Raw genomic sequence first — 20,091 nt, forward strand, 5'->3', positions numbered from 1 at the left:
CAGGCCCAGTGTTGGCGGACAAAGGGTCTCTTCAGATAGGAACCCAAGAACCCTCACAGTGATCTGGTTGCCAGTGATCCCTGTTGTGCCCTGGGTGTGCTGCCACCGCTGCTGCTTTCTGAGCAGGTGCTGACAGATGGCCAGGTGAACGCACGGCGGCCGCCTGTGACGTTTCCCAGAGTGGAACCAAAACACAGGCCCTGGGCCGCTCCTAATGGAGTGCCGAATGCCAACAGTCCGGGGTGCAGCGAGGGAGAGATGAAAGACAGCCATTTATCACGGCAGATGAGGAAGCAGATCTGCTTCAGGAGATTGTCCGACCTAAAAACACAGCTCTGCACCTGTAGGGTGTTATTAGTAGGGATTTGAGATAGGGAGAAGAGCTGTTTTCATATGACAGGTGTGTCTGTTATTGTAGCGTAATGTTACAGCCTTGCCAGTGTTGAAATGTGGCCATGCTAATGTAAGTGTCTGTGAATTAGGAAAGCTATTCCTAAATGTAATCGAATTTGGTTTTTGGGAAAGAGTGCGTCACTTAGTAGATAGCATTGAAGCTTATCAGTACAAACACATTGCGCTAAGCATCCATATGATACAGTATTGAAAAGACAGGGTGAATCTGCACCATGTTTCATTCCTTACATTGAATTGTAAAAAAAATAAACCTGCACTGTAGATTTTTTACTACTTGCTCTCTCTCCTGACTCTTCGAGGAGAGGAGAGGCTTAAGGGCTGTCCGGCTTTGGCTGTCTAATCGCCTTACTTGTCTCGGCTCATATTCATGACTTGGAAAAAGTCAATCCTGGCTGATTTCTGAGGCTGTGGGTTGGGAGGCTAACCCTGGCGCAGTCTGGGTTTTCTATTAGGCCATTTCTGCGTTCCAAAGGGAAGAATCAAGAGGAGCAGGAGGACCAAGAGAAACATTGGATTCAAAAGCCTTTGCATAAGCTTTAGTTCATATATGTCAATGGGCTCCAAGCTCTAATGCGTTAATCCATCTTTCTTTACTGATGTCTTTTAAAGAAGAGACTAAAAAGAGGAAATGTAGGGGCTTTGGTGTGCTGTGTTTCATACGCATCAAACAGTCCTCTTGCTGGAGACTGGTGTTGAAGTTGTTAAAAGGCTGGGGACTTTTGCCAAGAATTTCCCCATGAGCTTGAATAAAGATAAGGCTCTTTCAATAACACTATACCCTCTTTCTCTTTGTCTACAATTTCTGAGCAAGTAGGACATTCACAGCCTGCCTGAGGGAGATTTCAAAGTGGAAATTTAAAGGGACAGTTCATCCTCAAATAAAAAAATACATATTTTACTCTTACCTGTAGAGCTATTTATCCATTTATATTTTTTTTCATGTGAGTTGCCGCGTTTTGGAGATATGAGCCATAGAGATGTCTGCCTTCTCTGGTAGATAAAGGAATGGAACTTGCCATTTTTTTCAAGAGAGGGCAGACACCGCTACAGATTATATCTCCAAAGCTTGGCAACGAACAATCTAGACACCAATCTAGATGGATAAAAAGCACTACAGGTAAAGCGAAAACAAGTATGTTTGATTTTGATGTCAAGTGTCCCTTTAAACTTGTGAACTTCAGGCTAAGGGACAGTGTCACCAGTCTCATCAGTCACAACTGTGCAGCCACACCATCCAACAACACTTTCAAATCGTCTCTTATCCTTCTCTTTACTCCAGGTCCCCCTGGTGCCCCCGGCGGGGTGCGAGCGACGAACAAAACTGACAAGAGCGTGACGCTGCAGTGGAGCCGCGGAGCAGACAACCACAGCCCCATCTCCAAATATACCATCCAGTACAGGGACTCCTTCTCTGGGGATGTCTGGAAGACTGCCACTACATGTGAGAACTCCAGCGCACTAGTTGGACAAATAAACACTGTCGACTTAATGCTGAGCTGGCTCTGATGTTATAATAATTTAGGTCATGCCACATAGCGATACTGCAGGCCTACATGGTGGTTAATGTCTCTTAAAGATGGCTACAATATAATTAAGTCATGCCTCGAGGACTTAAAATATAGGAATGAAATCCAAAAATGGAACTTCATTGTTGTTTTAAGGATATTTTTTGTTAGATTGTATAATGCTTTAACATACCGTGCTGTAGCCCTAGAAACGTTGTAAAGTGAAATCTGTGCGTTTCTCTGTAGCTCCTGCAGATGTGGAGGGGAATGAGGAGATGGCCACAGTGGTGGATTTGTTCCCCTGGACAGAATATGAGTTCAGGGTGATTGCCACCAACACTCTGGGGACAGGAGAGCCAAGCAGCCCGTCAGTGAAACACAAAACCCTGCAAGCAGGTGAGATCGTGTCCTGATGCACAACATTTTTTCTCGGGCCTAGTCCACACGAACACAGGTATTTTTGGAAATAGGGTTTTAGGTAAAAATCACGTCCAGACACTGGCCATGCATGTGCCGTTGTAAACAGGAAGCAGATTGTATACTTTAAACGAAGCAGGGAAACATGACTGTTCTTCACAGCATCTTCTTGGATAAGACTTAGCAGCCATTTTCTGTCTCTCTTTTCCATTGTTGTATTGTCAATGTCCGCTTAATGTCTTTCTAAAAATTACGTTAAACAACACAACATCGATTCTGTCTCCATACAAACTCAAATACTTTGAAATTATAGCACATAAACCAATTTCACATTTGTCAGTGATGCAACAAACATTCATTTTCCAAAAATAACTGCCCGTCCAGACGTAAAGACTGAAAACAGAGTTTCTAAATATATTCACCCTTGAAGGAGTTTTCCAAACACTCGTTTTCAGTGACCTAAAATGCCGTTTACGTGTGTACGAACGGCTGAACGAAAAAGAAAAAGTTTCGCTTTAAGAAATAGCCGTGTACGCGTGGACAGGGCCTCTGCTAACTTCAAAGGTCACGGAAATGTGGTCCCAAAAGTCCAGCTTTCCATTCTGATATTTATTCTTCATCATTCTATTATGGCACTGTTTACTCATGTTAAGTATCGCTGTAGAAATGAGTCAGCAGAAATCCCATCAAGCAGCACTTCTTACAGCAGAAGCACGCTGCCAAACTCACCACACAAACCTCTACAAATGAGCACTTTGCTGAAACTGTATACTGAAATTCAATTATAAAATGGAAATCACAGGCCCGCAGTAACCTCTCTTAAAAAAACAATCATCTTTTGAGAGTGAGCTACTGGACTCAAGGCAGAACAAGAGAACTTTTGCTTCTCTGTCTCCTTCAGTGGCAAGCTTCCCACACTGGCATTAAGGTGTTGCATTTGGCACGGGAGAAGACATTGATATTGTATTTGCAGAGGAAAGATGTTTCAGTACTGCTGCCAGGGATAGGTTATACAGCCTGTGTGGGTTGGCATTGTTTGTGTGGATTCTTAGCATGTGGGCTCAGAGTTTTGCTGTTGCTGTCTCATTGTAGTTCCTGTGGTGGCGCCCTCGGACGTCGGTGGGGGCGGAGGGACTAGCAGAGAGCTGACCATCACGTGGACGGTAGGTCCGGACTTTCCACTGGGATCAAGGGGGAACAGGGTCATGTTAAAGCTCACAGACAGGAGACATGCCACTGTTATAATGATTGTTATACTTTTGATTTGGAAATGTAATTTGATGACACTAACCTTTATTTATGTTCAAAATGCCTCTCAGAAAAAAATAATAACATGCCGAAATGAATTAAATAGAAGCAGACATAATATTGGCAATTAAAAGAAGGAAGACACACACATATTCCAGTGTTCGCAGGCAGACATCTAACAGACAGAATGGAAAGCCATGTGGATATGGCTTTTTAAAACAGTATTTTTCAGCACCATAATTTTGACAATACAAATAAAAACAGTGGTTGATGAAAATGTCACAAAAGAAGCTGTGCAGTATTCACATGTTGATTAAAATTTGAATCTCAATGTTTTGAATGAGGCTTCATCTATTTGGTACAGCTCTACACACCAGGGACAAGAGGCTTAAGAGGTGTTGGGTAAACCATTCCCCACATTAACATGATTATTTGATGTTTCTCTCTTCAGCCTGTACAGCCACAGTACTACTACGGACCTAACTTTGGCTACATCGTGGCCTTCAAACAAGAAGGCAAATACGAGTGGATGAAGGTGATGGTAGCCGACCCCCAGGCCAATCGCTACGTCCACAAAGACTCCTCCATCCCTCCGTCGGCAGAGTTTCAAGTTAAAGTCAAAGCGTACAACAGTAAAGGAGAGGGACCCTTCAGCCTGACAGCCTTAATTTATTCTGCGCAGGATGGTAAGCAAGCACTGAAGAGATTCACAGCTCTCAACACTGAAGCGTCGAAAGGGAAAATGTGCTCTGAAAACGACGTCACAGATCAACCTGGTCCTGTTTTCTCAGTATCACAGAGAATGAGGAATTCTTCAATATGCCAACACTCTGCTATTTCAATCTGTCATTGTCAGCTGCTTATCACAAGGAGGGTTTTCAATGGAGTTGGACCCTTTTAATAGGAGTTCTCATGTATAGTTGTGAGGAATTTTAATACCCCTTGAAAGTGAAGCCATCTTCCCCCTGCTCTCTCTCTCCTTGCAGGGGGATTATCATGATCTATGTAGCATGAACCAGAAAGCTGATAATTCGCCCAAGGATGCAAAGCATTTAGCCTAGTTATTAACTTCCACTGACAGACAGTTGAGATAACCACCGGCAACCCAGACATGATGGGTTAAAGAGATGCCCCGTTGCCATGGTAACTCACTTTGGGAACCATTTGCTGTTTGAGTGTCTATTATTTTACAGCTAAGCTTGCTAAACGTTCTGCCTCCAGGGGTGTGGCCATGTGCACTGTGTGCAGTGTTGTTTCTGTGCGTTGGTTTCTGTGTGCAGCACAACAACAGTATGTGACAGGCTGTTGGTTCAAGGCCCAGTTTGACGATTTAACATTTAAGGACAGTTTCCTGGCTGTGGCAGCCTATACAGAGTGTATAACTGGCACGTAAGTCTTGGAGAAGTGTTCAGTGAAGGAATGTGAGCCAAGACAGATTCTGTCACTTCACTTGTTCCCTGCAGCGTCACAGTACTGAAATGATGCTGACGCACCATGGAGAGAACAATTATATTAGTTAGGAAGGAAATGCTGTATCGTTTATGTTTTATCAGGGTAATGGATCCATTAGTGTGTGAGGTGCACAGGTCGATATGAATATATTCATATAAAATATGCTACATTGGAGTTTTGTGTTGAATGAGATCCTAATTCAACGGAGGCTATCTAAGAGATTATTTATCTTTCTGTTATTGTGGTACTTGAATTTTGAAAAGATGATTTATAATTGGGAACCCTGCGTACTCCTCCCTACTTTTCCTTTATTATGTCCTTATATAAGGAAGATTATCTAGAAGGATGTTAGTTTTTCTGTTGTTGTGGTATTTGTACTCATTGTCATTGTTCATGATAATTTTATCTTTTGTGAATTTTATCATCACCAAGATAACTTTCCTAATTATGAAACCTGTCTACATTCAGTTGAATGCCCCTTCCCCCTTTCTCCAGTCTGCGCTGGATTAGGCCCTAATCAGGGCATGTGAGTCTTTGTATTGTTTGACTCTGCTGAAGACACACATGGCGTCAAAACGTTAGTCATTTAATAAAGTTTGTTGCCTTAATCTTTGTGCTCAAGTATTGTTTGGACCGTATTCCAAGTCTTTCCTGATACCGTAAAATATGCTAGACTAGAGTTTTGTGTGTGCAATATAAAAATGACCTCTGTAGGACACGTCATTGTAAATGGTTCCCTTTTTGTATCCTATTTACCAAAATGTACTTTGTGTTTCTCCTCAGCTCCATCTGAAGCTCCTGTCATTGTGAACGGCAAAGCTCTCTCCGCCACAGAAGCCGTCGTGTGGTGGGCGCCTCTCACACAGACCAATATAGACGGATACCAGGTCAGCAGAAACTTTTACTGAGGCATTCTGGAAAAAGAAATTCTACCTTACAGGTCCTGTATCAGCAAAAATAAATGTTTTGGTGATTTGGTTAAAACTGCTGGATTTAGGCACCACATTGCTGGAAAAAGCACAATAATAAACACATTAATTTATTTCAGTATTTTACAAACAGCTTTATGAATTAGATGGTCACTATTTTTCTAATTCTGACCCATTAGTAGAACTTTTATATCTGCTTGTTTTCATAAATTAGCTTTGTATCTATCTTAATTTTACTTATTTACTTGTAGTTTTTTTTTTTTTTCTTTTCTTGTACTATAAATCACTTCTTATATGTGCTGTCAAACAAGGACGGTACACCAGGTTTTGGATCAGAGCCATCTCACCTGTGTCCCTGTTTGTCCCAGGTGAAGTACTGGAGGAATCATGAAGACAGCGAGGGCGGGGCCCAGCGGGTTGTGGTACCTGGCACCAAGGACCACACCAGGCTGGAGGGTATGAAGGCCAACTCCAATTACCTTGTTGAAGTTCGGGGCTACAACTCTGCAGGATACGGGCCACCCAGCGAGCACCTCACGATTCACACCAAGAAAGCCCGTATGTTGTGCTTTAAAGCAGTTCAGAATTGACCAGCAGGGCTCTGCATAGAAAACAATGTGGATCTCAAAGCCATGTATAGTCCCTTTTAATAAGAAATGTGTCATTTTGATTTTAAGTGTTATTCATTACAATTTATGTGTTTTTTACCAGCTCCAAGTCAAGCCCCCAGAATAACTGGTCATAAGCTAAAGGGCCAGACAGTCAATATCGCCTGGGAAAAAGTGGAACCGATGCCTGATGAGGCGTCGATAGATGGTTATAAAGTGAGTATTATACCACATTTACCTCTATTATACCCAGTATAATCTCCTAAACTTACATATCTTATGCACTATATGTATATGTGTACACCTAGGTGCTGTACAGGAAGCAGGGCCACTCCACAGGCACTCTGTACACAACCAGTAAACAGTCCATAGACATTCCCCTGGCAGCAGATGGGAGCTCATATGTGGTGGAGGTCCGGGCGCACACAGAGGGGGGAGACGGGGCTGTGGCACAAATCAAAATCACAGGTATCACACACCCTCAACCATTTACCCTTCATTCACAATCCTGAATAATGTAATATAACATTTATGATCTTTGTTTATGGCCATATCAACAAAGCTTTGGATTTTTCAGCTTTTTTCTCCTGTTTATTGCTATTCTGAAGTAAAAAGACATTTTATCAAATAACTATTATACTTTTAAAAACTAAAGGGCAACATAAAAATATTTTTTTAAGCAGGAAACTAAACAGAAATGAAACTGAAACCCCGGTTAGCTAATTTTCCTTGATCGCTCCACTCGCCTCCCCGCAATGACGCTCGATCGGGTGGTCGAAGCTTCCTGTTTTTGTGTCACCAACTGAGGCGGACGCTATTTTTTCAGTGATCTACAGGCATACATAGACTATCAAAGGCTAAGGAACGAGTTGAATAAAAGCTGTTAACATGTAAATAGAGTGATTTATAGTTTTATTTTAACATTTTTATGCAGTAATAGTGAGAATATATCGTGAAACAATATTTTTTACGACCTCAAACTGTTCTATAATGGTATTTTGAGTGATTATGACCACATATTTTACAATTTTATATGTGCCTGTGTAATCTTTCTTACATTTTGGGTTCCTAGCAGCTTTATATTTTGTTAAATTGACAAAATGAGAAATCAGAAACCTTGAGTCTTCTTTTCTCTAAACACGTATCCTTGTTCTAATAAAGTGTTAACAATGAAAAATTGGGAAGCAGAAAAAGCTGCCGACACTTTATAAGATACTCATTTAGATGAATGACTCTTTTCCCTTCATTTGTGTTTTCTGTTGGATGAACACTGAAATTGCATTATCATGACTAAGAGTAATCTCTTGGGAAAAATACTATTGTATTCACCCAGCTTTGGTTTCACATCATTGTAACAAAATAAAGAAAGCCTTCAGTTATCTAACCACATTTTAAATCCATAGTGCTGAGGTGAAACACTGTGACTGTTCGTTGCTGGCCTGCCATTTGCTTGTGAGATTATACCCGGTTCAGAGTTGGCGGTAGGTTATCATTTGTCACAGCTAGAGGGTTCCCAGAGCTGTCACTTTAGGTTTCATACCTTAGATTGGAGGGCTAAGATGGGAAACTTTACGGTCCGTGACTAAAGCCTTGATAGCCCACTGACTCGATCCCCTCACTGGCTGATGGACTGACAGGTAGGCTGACTGGATAGAGGAGGCCTTAAGCCTCTGTAATTGATCTTGATGAGTAGAGGAAACCCCTCCTGTGGTTTTCCCTTATCCCTTATCGTTCAGTCCAGACCCACCTGACAGCTTGATTTCACAGACCCGGGAATTTAAGCCGTGGGGGATTTCAAATGCAGGGCATTGACAAATCGAGGGGCATTTAAGGTGATCTCCACACAGATGGGGTATAATATCACACTTCAAACACCAAATATGATCTTTAGCTTGATGGATGAGAGCGGGACACTCAAGGGACGTGCATCCTCTACCTCAAATCAGAAGCAAATTGTTGTCGGTCCAGTTATTTTTCAAGCACAAAGTGACAAACCTTCATCTCTGTGTGTCTCTCAGGTGGAGGTGTCATGGTCGCCCAGTCTCTCAGCGTACTCTCCCTGCTCCTGGTGGCTCTCCTCTGCCTCAACCTCTGAATGTAGCGCCATCTTTGTCACTTTCCGTGAAGGAGACTCTTTATTGTGACGCCTGTAAGGACTATGGGAATCTCTCCACAAACGTTTGGTTCAACCCTATAACCCGGGACGTCATATTCCAAATCTTCCCCTCTGGAATATGTTTGTGGACATAGACACAGAAATGGAAAAAAAAAATTGGAAATGGACAAAGACATCCCTTATTTATCCACAAAAAGCCTCTTTGGAGGAGTGTCAAAGGAGTTCTGTCTTTTTAAATATGCCTTATATAAACGACTGCACTTATCTTTCACAAAAACTTGTTTTAAAGTGGATCATGACTGAAAGTGTGAACATCACACTTGGCATAGGTTGGCTGTTAAGTCTTTTTACATCATGAAGCCGACCTTTCTTATAAAGATAAAGACAGTGTTTCCTCAGAAATGTAGGCTTAATTTGAGCTGAGATATTTGGGAAAATCTATCCTACAGTGCATTCCATAGTATAAGGCAAACGAGTAGCTGTGAAGGATAAGTGTATGAGTTTATCAAAATGTCTTTATGTCTTTCTTTACTTGCAGTTCAGTGGCATTTTCTTCTATTTTCTTTTTAAAATGAAGCACACCATTTGTTACAGAGATACAGTCAAAGCAAATCTCACCCTCTCTTACTTGATTTTATTAACAGACATCATAGAGGAAAGAGCAAAATATGTAATGCTTAAATAATACAGTATATCCAATAACTGTTTTTTCTATCTAATATACTATGGATGTTATTTGAAGAAAAATAGATTTTTGACCTGCAATCAATGCTTATTTCCAAATCGTAACATGAGCTCTATTAATAGAAAACCACTTTCAAAAATTGTGTGCATGTTGACTTTGTTATGTGGAGGAAATGGTTCAGGAGTGGATCCATATTTGCAAAGCTGAATGTTAAGCAAACCATAGGAAACAGGAAGTGAACAGAACAACATATCAATTGGGCAGTTTCACATGCAAAACTGCAGCAAACATTGTGTGACAGTGGTTATTTTGATTGCTCGCCACCTCTGGTTATATTTGTACAACTGTGCAGTGATGGAGGCTTTGCCACAACATCTGGGTCAATACTGAAAACTGCTCCATGTTTGTGAACTAAACCTGAACTAAAAAAAAAAAAAAAAAAGCAAACTTTTGTTTTGACTGTATCATTAGGACCTCAGTGGTACCCGCTGGTGCTTTGTAAAGAATGTTGGCATTGTTTTTTTTTAGTGTAAACGTTTTCATTTCATCTCATTTATGGCTTTGTGTGAGAGTCACTATTAACAGTTACAGTGAACGGTAGCGACACTCATGCCCTCCAATAATTGTGCAATGTCTGATTCATCTGTTGCTACTTTATATTTTCTAATAAGACAACTTGCCTAGCTCCTATAACGGTGATCTAGAATATTACATTTTTCATTATCTGGAATAAACTGAAGCAAAGCCATCCATGTCGACGGTAAGAGCCCATTTAAAGCTCATGACGTTGTTTCGTCTGCATTATTTGTCTTTTTATTAACATGTGATCAGAGATATATAAACATTATCAACTGTTGTCGTTCTTTTGTTTATGATTATTATATTTGTATGTCATGATCCACGTCTAGCTGGACAGTTTCAAAGTTTATTTCCCTCGAGTGGAGGAACAAAAGCTGTGTTTTGAACTCCTCCGATTCATTTCTTGTATGACTGATGCTGGCCATGCTTCTACATTGTGACTATATCAACATCCACCACAAAGTGCTTTTCCCAGTTTCCCTTCATGCGACAAATCATAAAAAGAGTTGCCAAATGCATGAACGCCTTGAACTCTGACATTTTGGACGCAGCAGTGGTTCTACATTCTAACATGCATGACATTGGAGAGGAATCGGCACATTACGACATCATAGCAACTTCTCAACCTCTCAGCTTCATATGAGATACATTCCATTCCTGAGTGACATCCCTTTACGTCAGAGACAGTGTAGATGTAAGTCTAATATGTGCATTAGCTGCTAAGCTTCATTAAGCCAGTCATCTCATGGGGAGAGGTGTTTTTACAGAGAATCTCAGACTGACTAAAGGAATCTCACTCATTAAAGTTCAGAATTGGTCCTGCAGTCTCACGCACATGATGGTTGGGATTTGATAGCATCACTGGTGGCAGTGGCGGCATGTTTGCTGAGGTTCAGCGCTCCGCTGGACTTGAACAGCACTTGTGAGGGATGAAACTGGAACCTCTCATTGGCTGGACAAGGAACAATAAAATTGTAGTTACCTATTAAAGTGCTCTGGTGTTTTCTCTGTTGTTCTGCAGTGACTTTTCAGACATGGGAGTCTTGAAGAGGAGTACTCGACAGAGTGAGTGAGTTCACTGTAAGGGTGTGAGTGCAACTAAAAATTGACTGTGTGAGTCTCGAGAACTTTTGGCTGAGATCTGGTCTGAGTCAGGCTTACAGTCACTGCTGGAAGAAGTATTCAGATCCTTCACTTAAAGGGTAACTCCACCAATTTCACACATTAAACTGTGTTTACAAGTCTTGGGGAGTACTACTGCATATGTGTGTATTATATAAGTAGTATAAAGCCTTTTGTGGCTCCAGAGGAAGCTGCATGTAATCTGATAAATTGCCTTCAGTGATGTCACTCAGTGGCTAAACTGCATTGTGGGTGGTGTAGGCACCAGGTTTTAAAAAGCAGTCCACTGGTCTGCATTGCCCTCCTATAACAGAACCAGAGATATAGCCTTTTTTATTCCATGCATTCTTCTTCCTTTTCAAAACTTGGTGCCTACATTACCCACAATGCAACTTAGCCACAAAGTGACATCACTGGAGGCAATCTATCGACAAAATGCTTTATGCTACTTTATTTTTCACATATGCAGTAGAACTCTGAAACCTGTAAACATGCTTTAATGTGTAAAATTGGTGAAGTTACCCTTTAAGTAAAGCAGCAATACAACAATGTAAAAAAAAAACTCCATTACATTAAAAATCGAAGTCAAAGAATATCATTTGTACATGGTTTGCTGTATAACAATGCATTATATTTTATCAGCTTCTCATATATTATATCATGTGAAATATTGATATTTTCACTGAGAAATTACTGAAACAATTAATAGATTATTAAAACAGTTTGTTTTCTTTTTATTGACTAATCAACCAATTGTTCCAGCTCCACTATCAGATAAATATGTCGGAGTAAAAAGTGCAATAGTTCAACCTCAAATGTAGGGGAGTAGAAGTATAAAATAACATAAAATGGTTGAAGCACCTGAACATTGTACTTAAGTAAGTGTACTTTACATTCCACCACTGATTTGGTTTTTCATATATGTATTTATTTTAAGTGAATTAATGGACAAGGACATACTGTATAGATGAGGAAGAAAGATGCTAAATATACCAATATATTCTAGATTTACCTTTGGAACAGTCGACCTCTTTAAAACAATATTAGTAAAAGAATAACAATCACACCACACGGTATATGAAGGAGTTGTTCTAGAGATTTCAATCATATTGCATGATCCACATAAAAAGACTGAGGAGTTTGCTAAGGTGTCATGGAATAGATGTTAATCTCTTCTCTGAGCACTTTGAAGACTTCTCAGCGTCGGCTCAAAACAGCTGTTTTGACAATAAATCTCACCACAGGGTCCATTTAGTAGCTGGTCTTGAGATTTCAATCACATGTCATGATCTTTATCATCTTAGCTGCACTGAAAAAGGATTGTGGATTTGTGCCACATTTTTTGTGTTGCACCATACTTAAAAGTTGTAGCTGCATGTCCCATGTAAAGAGAAAAAGAGACAGCTGAAAATGTGATGAAAAGGTAACATATAAAAGTTTAAGTTCACAGTAAGTCAGCCTGAGTTCACTGGTGACTGATACATGCCAGTGTGAAATACTGATGTAACTTTAAGAAGTCGGTCAATGAAAGCTGAAGCGATGCAGAAAACACAGTTTAGCACGTCCACAGTTTTAGTTGAAACACACATAGCAGATGTATCAAAAGTTGTAAGAGGTGCTCTCAAATTCAGACAGATCGTCCTCTGGGGTCACACAGCAGGTGCTTTTTGCTCTTCTCTTAGATGTGTCAACACTCCTGAGGTGGATTTAAATAAAAATTCTGCTTTGTTGGCACAAAGAAACGCTTGTGTTTTAAATCACTGCTGCCCTGGGATTCAAATATTTTACACAGAACTGTGACTTTAATATTCATAGCAGCTCTCACATACCATATAAAACAAACCAGAGCGCCATTTATCATTCATGAGTACCTCAATCAATGTGTGGATTTTTCCCTCTTTTAAACCATATCTGTCTCCAGAAGAAAGCTATTATTTACCAAATATATAACAGATTGTGTTTCAATCTGTCCTCCATTACAGATAAGGTTGACGTTGTCATTGTATGGTTTTTCAGGCAGAAACAGCTGTTGGAGTTTTCACTCCTATCAGGTATCCAGCAGATGAAACGTAGATGGATATCGCCTCTCCTCATGGATTAGGTCAGACCAAATGAATCAGATTTTAGATTCCCATTGAGCTCAAGTTCATCTCTCCGTTTCAATCAGGAGTCTTAATGGTTAATGGAAATCAGCTCACAGAGAGAAGAAAAAGACCGAGATAACCTCTTTTTTTCGGTGGCTTATCAGTCAAAGCATATGGCCTGTGTGATAGGTCTGATCCCAGGTGGAAGTGTAACACTTTCACCAAAACAAACCCAGACTGCTGCTGGGTTCAGTCTGACTTCTCCTCCAGGTCACATCTGTAAACTCATTCGGTCCTGGAAATATAACCACTCGACAGTTAATTTAAGAAGATTTAATTTAATATCTCCGCATAAAGTAACACAAGAGCTACTATTTCATTTGCAGTGATTGACGGGAGGAGAAACACATTCCTCCGACCTCCTTGTGCGTGTGTTTTCGCAGACAGGTGTGCCGTCCTAGGACAGATTGTGCTATTGTCTTTGTAAATCGACACCTGTTCTCTGACAGCTCAGACAACACAAAACATACTTTAAAGTGGTGCACAGCCGACTAGAACCAGACCGCTTCGCTGGGAGACCTGAAACGTGACGCCCTCTCTGAGATGTCTGCAATATGTCATGCTGTGTCAGGCAGTGAGACTGGCCTGGACTCATGCAGGAAGGCTTTATAAGTGGAGGTCCCCAAGCAGATATTGTGTTACAGGGCCAGGGTTTAACCACTGAAGGATCATCATCCCCTTGAGACAGGTTTCACTGACTTCATCTCTGCAGAAACCTGTGCCAGAGGTGGATTTAATTAATCTAATACTGTTAAGAGGAGGTTTAATAAAAGTGATAATGTCAATCATGATGTAGACTGTTAAAGCACTTTGAAGGTGCACTTGGGCAAGACGTTTTAATGAGTAGAGAAAGATCTTCATTGTAACAAACTGATCCTAAAGGACAACACAGTTTCATACTGTTTTACTTTGTTTATATTTGGCGGACCCAGCCACCTTTCTAGCTTCATGCAGTGTTCTGCGGACCTTATTTTCCTCTGAGAACAGCTTGCTTATTCAGTTATGGAAAAAAATAAATATTTCCGAGTTTGTATCATTACCTCATTAATTTTTGAGTTCAAATTTCTTCTCCAAAACCACACAGTGCCCCTTTAAAATGAGTAGTTTACATTTCTATTTGACGGGTCTGTTGCCAAGCGAACGACATTTAAAAGAATGTGAGTGAAAGAGCGACCTCTGCCGGTGAAGATTTATAAAACAGGACTTCACAGCTGCACTAAAGGAAATGAAAACTGCAAAAAAACTCAATAAAAACGCACTAAAAAAGAGCAGATTGTAAAGTTGGATGTACAGCTGTCGTTTAGTTAAAGTCTCATACATCATGTCGTGAAAGTGAGCACCGGGAGAAACAGTGAGCCTGAGCAGACAGGGCAGAAGTGAGTCAGCAGGGTGAAGTTTGTGCTCAGACACACTTCACTCCACATCTCATCTCATGTCGTAGGAGAAGTGGCGCAGCCCCTCGGCTCAGCGTCAAACTTTGGAGCGCAGACTTGTGAAACAACTCCAACTCATTGTCCCGAGGGGGGAACTTATTATGCGCGCTGAATGCGGAAAAAGGAGCCAATTTGCCAGCTTTTAAACTCAGGGATGGAGTCTGAAACAAAGCCAGAGACCAGTCCTCGTGTCGAGGGTGTCTGTCAGAGAGGATGCGGGCTGCCGCTGTCCGCCCAGGACTCCGGGAAAGGGGAGCACTGCTGCGTGGACGCGCTCCGCTCGGTCACCGACGCGCTGGAAGGAAGGAGCGCAGCTCTGGAGCACGAAGCCCGGATGGCGAGGCTCAGGTGGAACCGGAGGGAGCAGTCCCTGTTAGCCCAGGTGACGGCTCTGCAGAACGAGGCCCAGCTCGCTGCTCTCAGGTACCAGAGGAGACTGCACCAGTACATGCTGCACATCAACAGCATCGCAGAGCAGGTGATTGGGTACTACAAGGTGAGGGGGGTGATTTATGTGGTGTAATTAGCAGGGCAAGTGTGATTTGTGACGAGTCAGAGCTGGATGTGTTAACCTGAGTGATGAACCTGTTACATTTCTGTGTGTTTTTGGCTGAATTAGAGTGACTTGAGAGCACCAGCTGACATGCAGAGCCAGGTATCAGATAAAGCAACATGTGCAGATGGAGAGCCTCAGGAGCAGCTCAACCCACCTGAGGTAAGAGAAGCACTCTCTTATTTTGAAGCCCTGCTGCTGGAAACTCTGGCATTTATGGCTCATTCATAGAAGTTTTACAAGTAAAGCCTGGGGTGTGTTTATCTGAAAATGGCCTCAGGCAGCAGCAGCAGTGCCTTTTTATTATCTTATCCGTCAGTGTCTGTGTTGACTTCCCAAAGCTGTTGATGTTTGGATCAGCTGAGTGTTTTCATCCTCTTGTGCATCAGGATTTTACTTCTTCCTACTGATTCACCTGCTGCCTCCTCAGCTCAGGCTTCTTAGCTCTGCTGCCATACTCGTGTTTGTGTAAATGTTGACTGTGGGATCACAGTGAATGCTATGGAGTGTTGCACCGTCTGAATGGACAGGTAATCTCTCCTCGCAGCCTGATGTTTGTCATTTGGTGTGGTCTCACTTTCTCAAAGTGTGTGTTTGACAAAGGGATTTGTTTTATGACTAGTCGAGTATTATGAATATATAATGTATATATAGTTGTAGAGCCAGACTGACACCGGAGTTTTGGGGCTGATGCTGATATTTTTTGGAATGATTCCTCAAATGTTACATATGTAGTGGAGGCAGGATGTTTTACAGTTTCACAATAAATTCTATTGTTCAAAATGACATTATGCACTGAAAGAGTAAACTTAACTGGAAATGTAATATGCATTATTGTAGAAAGTTAAGTTTTCATGTCTGCACATGTCAAACAATTGTCAAAATGCCAATGGGATTTTTCAATTGGATTTTGGATTATTGCAGAATATGATCTCCGTTGAAAAGCTACCAGGCTATAAATGAACGACACGTGGTCGCTTGACTTCACTGTCGTGACCACTGAGCGTCTCACTGTGTGTTCTTGTTTTGTCATGATTATTGGAAAAAAACTTTTCCCGATGAGAAAATTCATGTTAATCCCTCTCAAAACAACAAATCAACAAAAAGTCAGAGAAAAATGTGGTACTCGAATTGCCGAGTTGACATTATATGATGCTGAAACAGGGCAGACGAAGGTAAACAACGGGTTGGTGATAAGAAACTTTTACCAAACCTTTTACCTTCATAACTCGGGAAATGGGACCATCCAAAGAGCACGTGAATGCTTGTTTTAGACATACAAACGCTTTTTTAATTCAAATGTAGGGTATGTACGACATTATGTCGTAGAACAAAATGTGAAAATAGAACAAAACATTGTTGTTAACCACAGACCTTATTTCAGGCATTTAACTCGTTAAAACAAAACGATTGACTTTGAGACGAGGGAACAAACTTATTTCTGGGTTTTAGGACCCATTTCTTCGGCACTCTACGTCAGCTGACGGATATGTTGGTCGGGCTCTGTATAGTTGTAGTCACCAGTCTCTACCTCAGTGCCATTATCAAAGGAATCTGTTCATGTTCATGTTCTCAGTTTGTTTTGTCCACCCAGTGTAACTTGAGAAATGTGGTCTTTTTCCTCTTCCCTGTGTCCCAGCTGTTCTAACATCATTGTCTGGGTAGTGTTTAACCTTTTTGGAAAGTTTGGGGTCAAAATGCCTCGTCACATTTTGCCTATAATCACTGCATCCCAACTGTAGTCCAGCGTTGTGAAGAAAAAAATGGAAATTCGAACCCAGCTCCAGCACCAAAAATGTCTTATGTGATATTTTTTACTGAGATGTGCTCTACATTAAATGCTGATTATGGAATATGATTTATTTCTGCAAACAGTGTGAGTGAGCACCTTCTGCAGGTCCCCTTTGCAATGCCACGAGTCTTAGCACATGCCAGCTGTAGCCGTGCATGAAAATGAAACATACCGGAGCACAAAATACTCTCACTTTTGGTGTTAACAGCTCAAATTGAATGTTAATCACTGCCTGTTTCCTTCTGCGCTTTTAAATAATTTGATCATAATGAGCTCGATGCGGTGAGTTTCTAACTGCGCAGGAGTCGTTGTTCATGTTTCAGGGAATAATTTATTAAACCTCCCCACATGGCTGACAAATCTAATAATAGCTCTTGTTTTATTTAGCTCACGGGGTAGCCTAGAAGTCCGTTCTGTGTGTTGTGCTTGGGCTGCTGTTGAGGGTGGATGGGTTTAATGGTGGTAATGGTCATATAAAGTATCTCTCTAATTGCCTGCAGCATGCTGTGAGTGCAACAGACTCACTTTTGATTAATGTGGAAAACGGTTCACTCTTCTCTGCCAGCGCTGGGCAGCGACGCAACAGCATCTATTTTCGGCTCTCTCTTTGTTTTGCTCGTCTAAAAACTCCACTCTAATGCATCTTTAATAGTTTTCTCACTGTGTTTTCGTCTCTGGCTATCCAAATGGATTTTCCAATACTTGAGAGAGCTTGGTTGCAGTTCATTGAACAAAGTTTTACAGTTTTGTGGAAATCCACTTCTTTGTAAAAAAAGTGATGGGCTTTCTGTCTGCATGGACAATATAGTTGGATGACTAGTAAACATCCCAGTAGCAGTTGTGGATCGTCACAGTCCCTTTTTGTGGGTGGAAATTAAACCTAATTGACCCTTTGTTGAGCCCCTTCTGTCAGCGCCTGAGAAGCTTTTCGTTCCAGCATGGCACACAGTGCTAGAATGGATATGGTGACCAGATGTCCCAGTTTGTCCGGGCGTCCCCAAGTCCTGACAGATATCTGCAAAACACTAAAATGTCCCGGTTTTCAACGATTACTACCAAATAGTAGTGGTTAAATAATAACAATAATAATAATACTATCCTAGTTTTCAGCACTTACGTTGACGTTAATCATGTCCTGTCCCACTCGTTATTACCCAATATAAAAATATAAACAAAGCGTGTCAGTCAATTAATGTGTCGTTGTCGAGGCTGTTGGTAGCCTGTGAGTCCTAGGCAAGCGTCATAAGCTTTGACACTTGGAACTTTCTGACAGAATCCGGATGGTAACGTTAACCATCATGCTGAAGAGTTGGACAATGCAGCGTTCATGGCATCCAGGCTATTGCTATCCAATTTCTGCTCTACCTAGCCGGCTAGCCAACTAACTTTAGCTTTCACATGTGAGTTGGTTGAATTAAAACAAGAATCGTGTGAAAGGGATTTTAAACTCGCTCTTAAACATACATTATATAATGTGAAAAGACTGAGGCTTAAGCTACATGTCTTCCAACGTATTTTTTTTGACTCTTCTAGAAAAACTGACAAGCAGAGGTTAAATTTATGTTTGATTGTTCCCATTTTCAAATAGTAGCCTTTGTTTAACTTTCATAGGAGATAATGGCTTTAGGGATGTGAATTAGTGAGTGAGTTTGCCTGTGGTTTGCTACAGGACAGAGCTGCTGACGTCACCCTAAACTCTAACAACTTGGCGTTCAGGACCAGGAACGGCTCCCACACCGTGCGAATACTACGTTTAACACAATTGTGCTGGTTCTGTGGGGCTTCTAACGCAACCCGTAAACCAACAATATACTATATTCGACAAGCGTAACTATGTTCTTCGGTTTTTGGAACAATACTTGTTTACTACTGTTTGTAGCCTGAGCTGGGCATGTTAGTTTTGCAGCTTACATATGAGCAGAGTAATACACTTTTATTCCACTCCAACAACAACAACAATTATGATGTTTGGATTTTGGTTTTGGAAAAAGCTGAAAAAGGACACCGCCATCCAAACTCAACTCTAAATGCTGACTATCGTTCTTACTACGAGCCCTATGCACAGCACCAGTGTATGGAGAAATCCAAAGCTTTTTAAAACCTGCCGTGACAAGTTTCTAGGCTGTAATTGGACAGTCATTGTTCAGGGACTGGATATAGCAAATCCTCAACTGATATGCTGGTTGGCTTAATCAATTGAGTTACACCTTGTCGAATATTGAGTATTGTTTCCAGTGGTTTGTGGACATGGCATTATCGTCGAAAAGATAATCAGAAAAGCCTTTGGGTCTATTGTTGAGGTGGCTCCAGCGATGAAGCAGTTCCACAGATGCAAGTTGTTCTTTATTGTCAATTATCTTGATGGCTGCTGTGGAGAACAGCTTGCTGACAGCTTGTTCTGTAAAAACAGAGGCAGCACACACAGAAAACGTTGACCGTGACGTATTTGGATTCATACCGGATTTTTCCATGTACCTCAGAGATGTACTGATCTAGATCCAGCTGATTGTCTCTTCACTGGCCTGACAGTGAATGCAGTAGGTGGCTGTCAGTGAGTCAGCCGGTTCTGCTGTGTTGAAAAGGGATAAAAGAAGCAAGACGCAGCACTGAAACTGAAACAGGATTAGTCACCATTGCATAAACATGCCGTCGTCTTCATTTGCCCGTGCAATTTGCTGCTATGTTTGTTTAAACCAAGATGAATACGCAAATGAAACCGCAGCTGAGGTAAAACAGTCCCACTCCTCCTCTTGTCTGCAGCCAAGATCCCCCAAATCCACACTTGAACTCAGAGTCAGCTAAAAAGTTTGGAAACTAAGGAAATATTTTCATTTCTTTTCACAATGGTTGGTTCTTTCCATCATCCATTACCAAAGCTGTTTAAAGTGTCGACTTCACAGGACAGTGAAAATGTACTCCGTTGACCCAGACTGTGCTTGCGACACATTCAGCAAAGTGCTACTGACAGACACACTGAGGCCTTTTCACCTGTCTGGGTGAGAGTACAGTAGCCCCATGCTGATTCTGCTTTTTGTTCAGATCAAGAGAAAAGAAAGGGGAGGGAGAGGAGTGAGTGGAGAGTGCACAACTCGAG

At 41.4% G+C, this 20,091-nt stretch overlaps 2 protein-coding genes across 5 annotated transcripts in view; both read left to right on the forward strand.

Annotated features, from left to right (window-relative positions):
• Nucleotides 1-10,230, forward strand: part of LOC141000778 (contactin-1a-like) — a 68,436-nt gene extending 58,206 nt beyond the window's left edge. For all 3 annotated transcript variants that reach the window (XM_073471610.1, XM_073471608.1, XM_073471609.1), the window contains exons 16-24: nucleotides 1,694-1,855; nucleotides 2,166-2,315; nucleotides 3,429-3,499; nucleotides 4,036-4,270; nucleotides 5,820-5,923; nucleotides 6,334-6,523; nucleotides 6,677-6,789; nucleotides 6,882-7,041; nucleotides 8,592-10,230. In XM_073471610.1, coding sequence (XP_073327711.1) covers nucleotides 1,694-1,855; nucleotides 2,166-2,315; nucleotides 3,429-3,499; nucleotides 4,036-4,270; nucleotides 5,820-5,923; nucleotides 6,334-6,523; nucleotides 6,677-6,789; nucleotides 6,882-7,041; nucleotides 8,592-8,668 — 1,262 coding nt within the window. In that variant the 3' untranslated portion in view covers nucleotides 8,669-10,230. The remainder of the gene's footprint in view (nucleotides 1-1,693; nucleotides 1,856-2,165; nucleotides 2,316-3,428; nucleotides 3,500-4,035; nucleotides 4,271-5,819; nucleotides 5,924-6,333; nucleotides 6,524-6,676; nucleotides 6,790-6,881; nucleotides 7,042-8,591) is intronic.
• Nucleotides 10,231-14,520: 4,290 nt separating this feature from the next.
• LOC141000779 (PDZ domain-containing RING finger protein 4-like) overlaps nucleotides 14,521-20,091 on the forward strand; it is a 122,848-nt gene continuing 117,277 nt past the window's right edge. Inside the window, exons 1-2 of one of the 2 annotated variants that reach the window (XM_073471611.1) lie at nucleotides 14,521-15,148; nucleotides 15,272-15,367. In XM_073471611.1, the coding sequence (XP_073327712.1) occupies nucleotides 14,765-15,148; nucleotides 15,272-15,367 (480 nt within the window). In that variant the 5' untranslated portion in view covers nucleotides 14,521-14,764. The remainder of the gene's footprint in view (nucleotides 15,149-15,271; nucleotides 15,368-20,091) is intronic. The other variant, XM_073471612.1, reaches the window with a different exon arrangement.

Source organism: Pagrus major, chromosome 8 (assembly GCF_040436345.1).
Source record: "Pagrus major chromosome 8, Pma_NU_1.0".
Taxonomy (NCBI): Eukaryota; Metazoa; Chordata; class Actinopteri; order Spariformes; family Sparidae; genus Pagrus; species Pagrus major.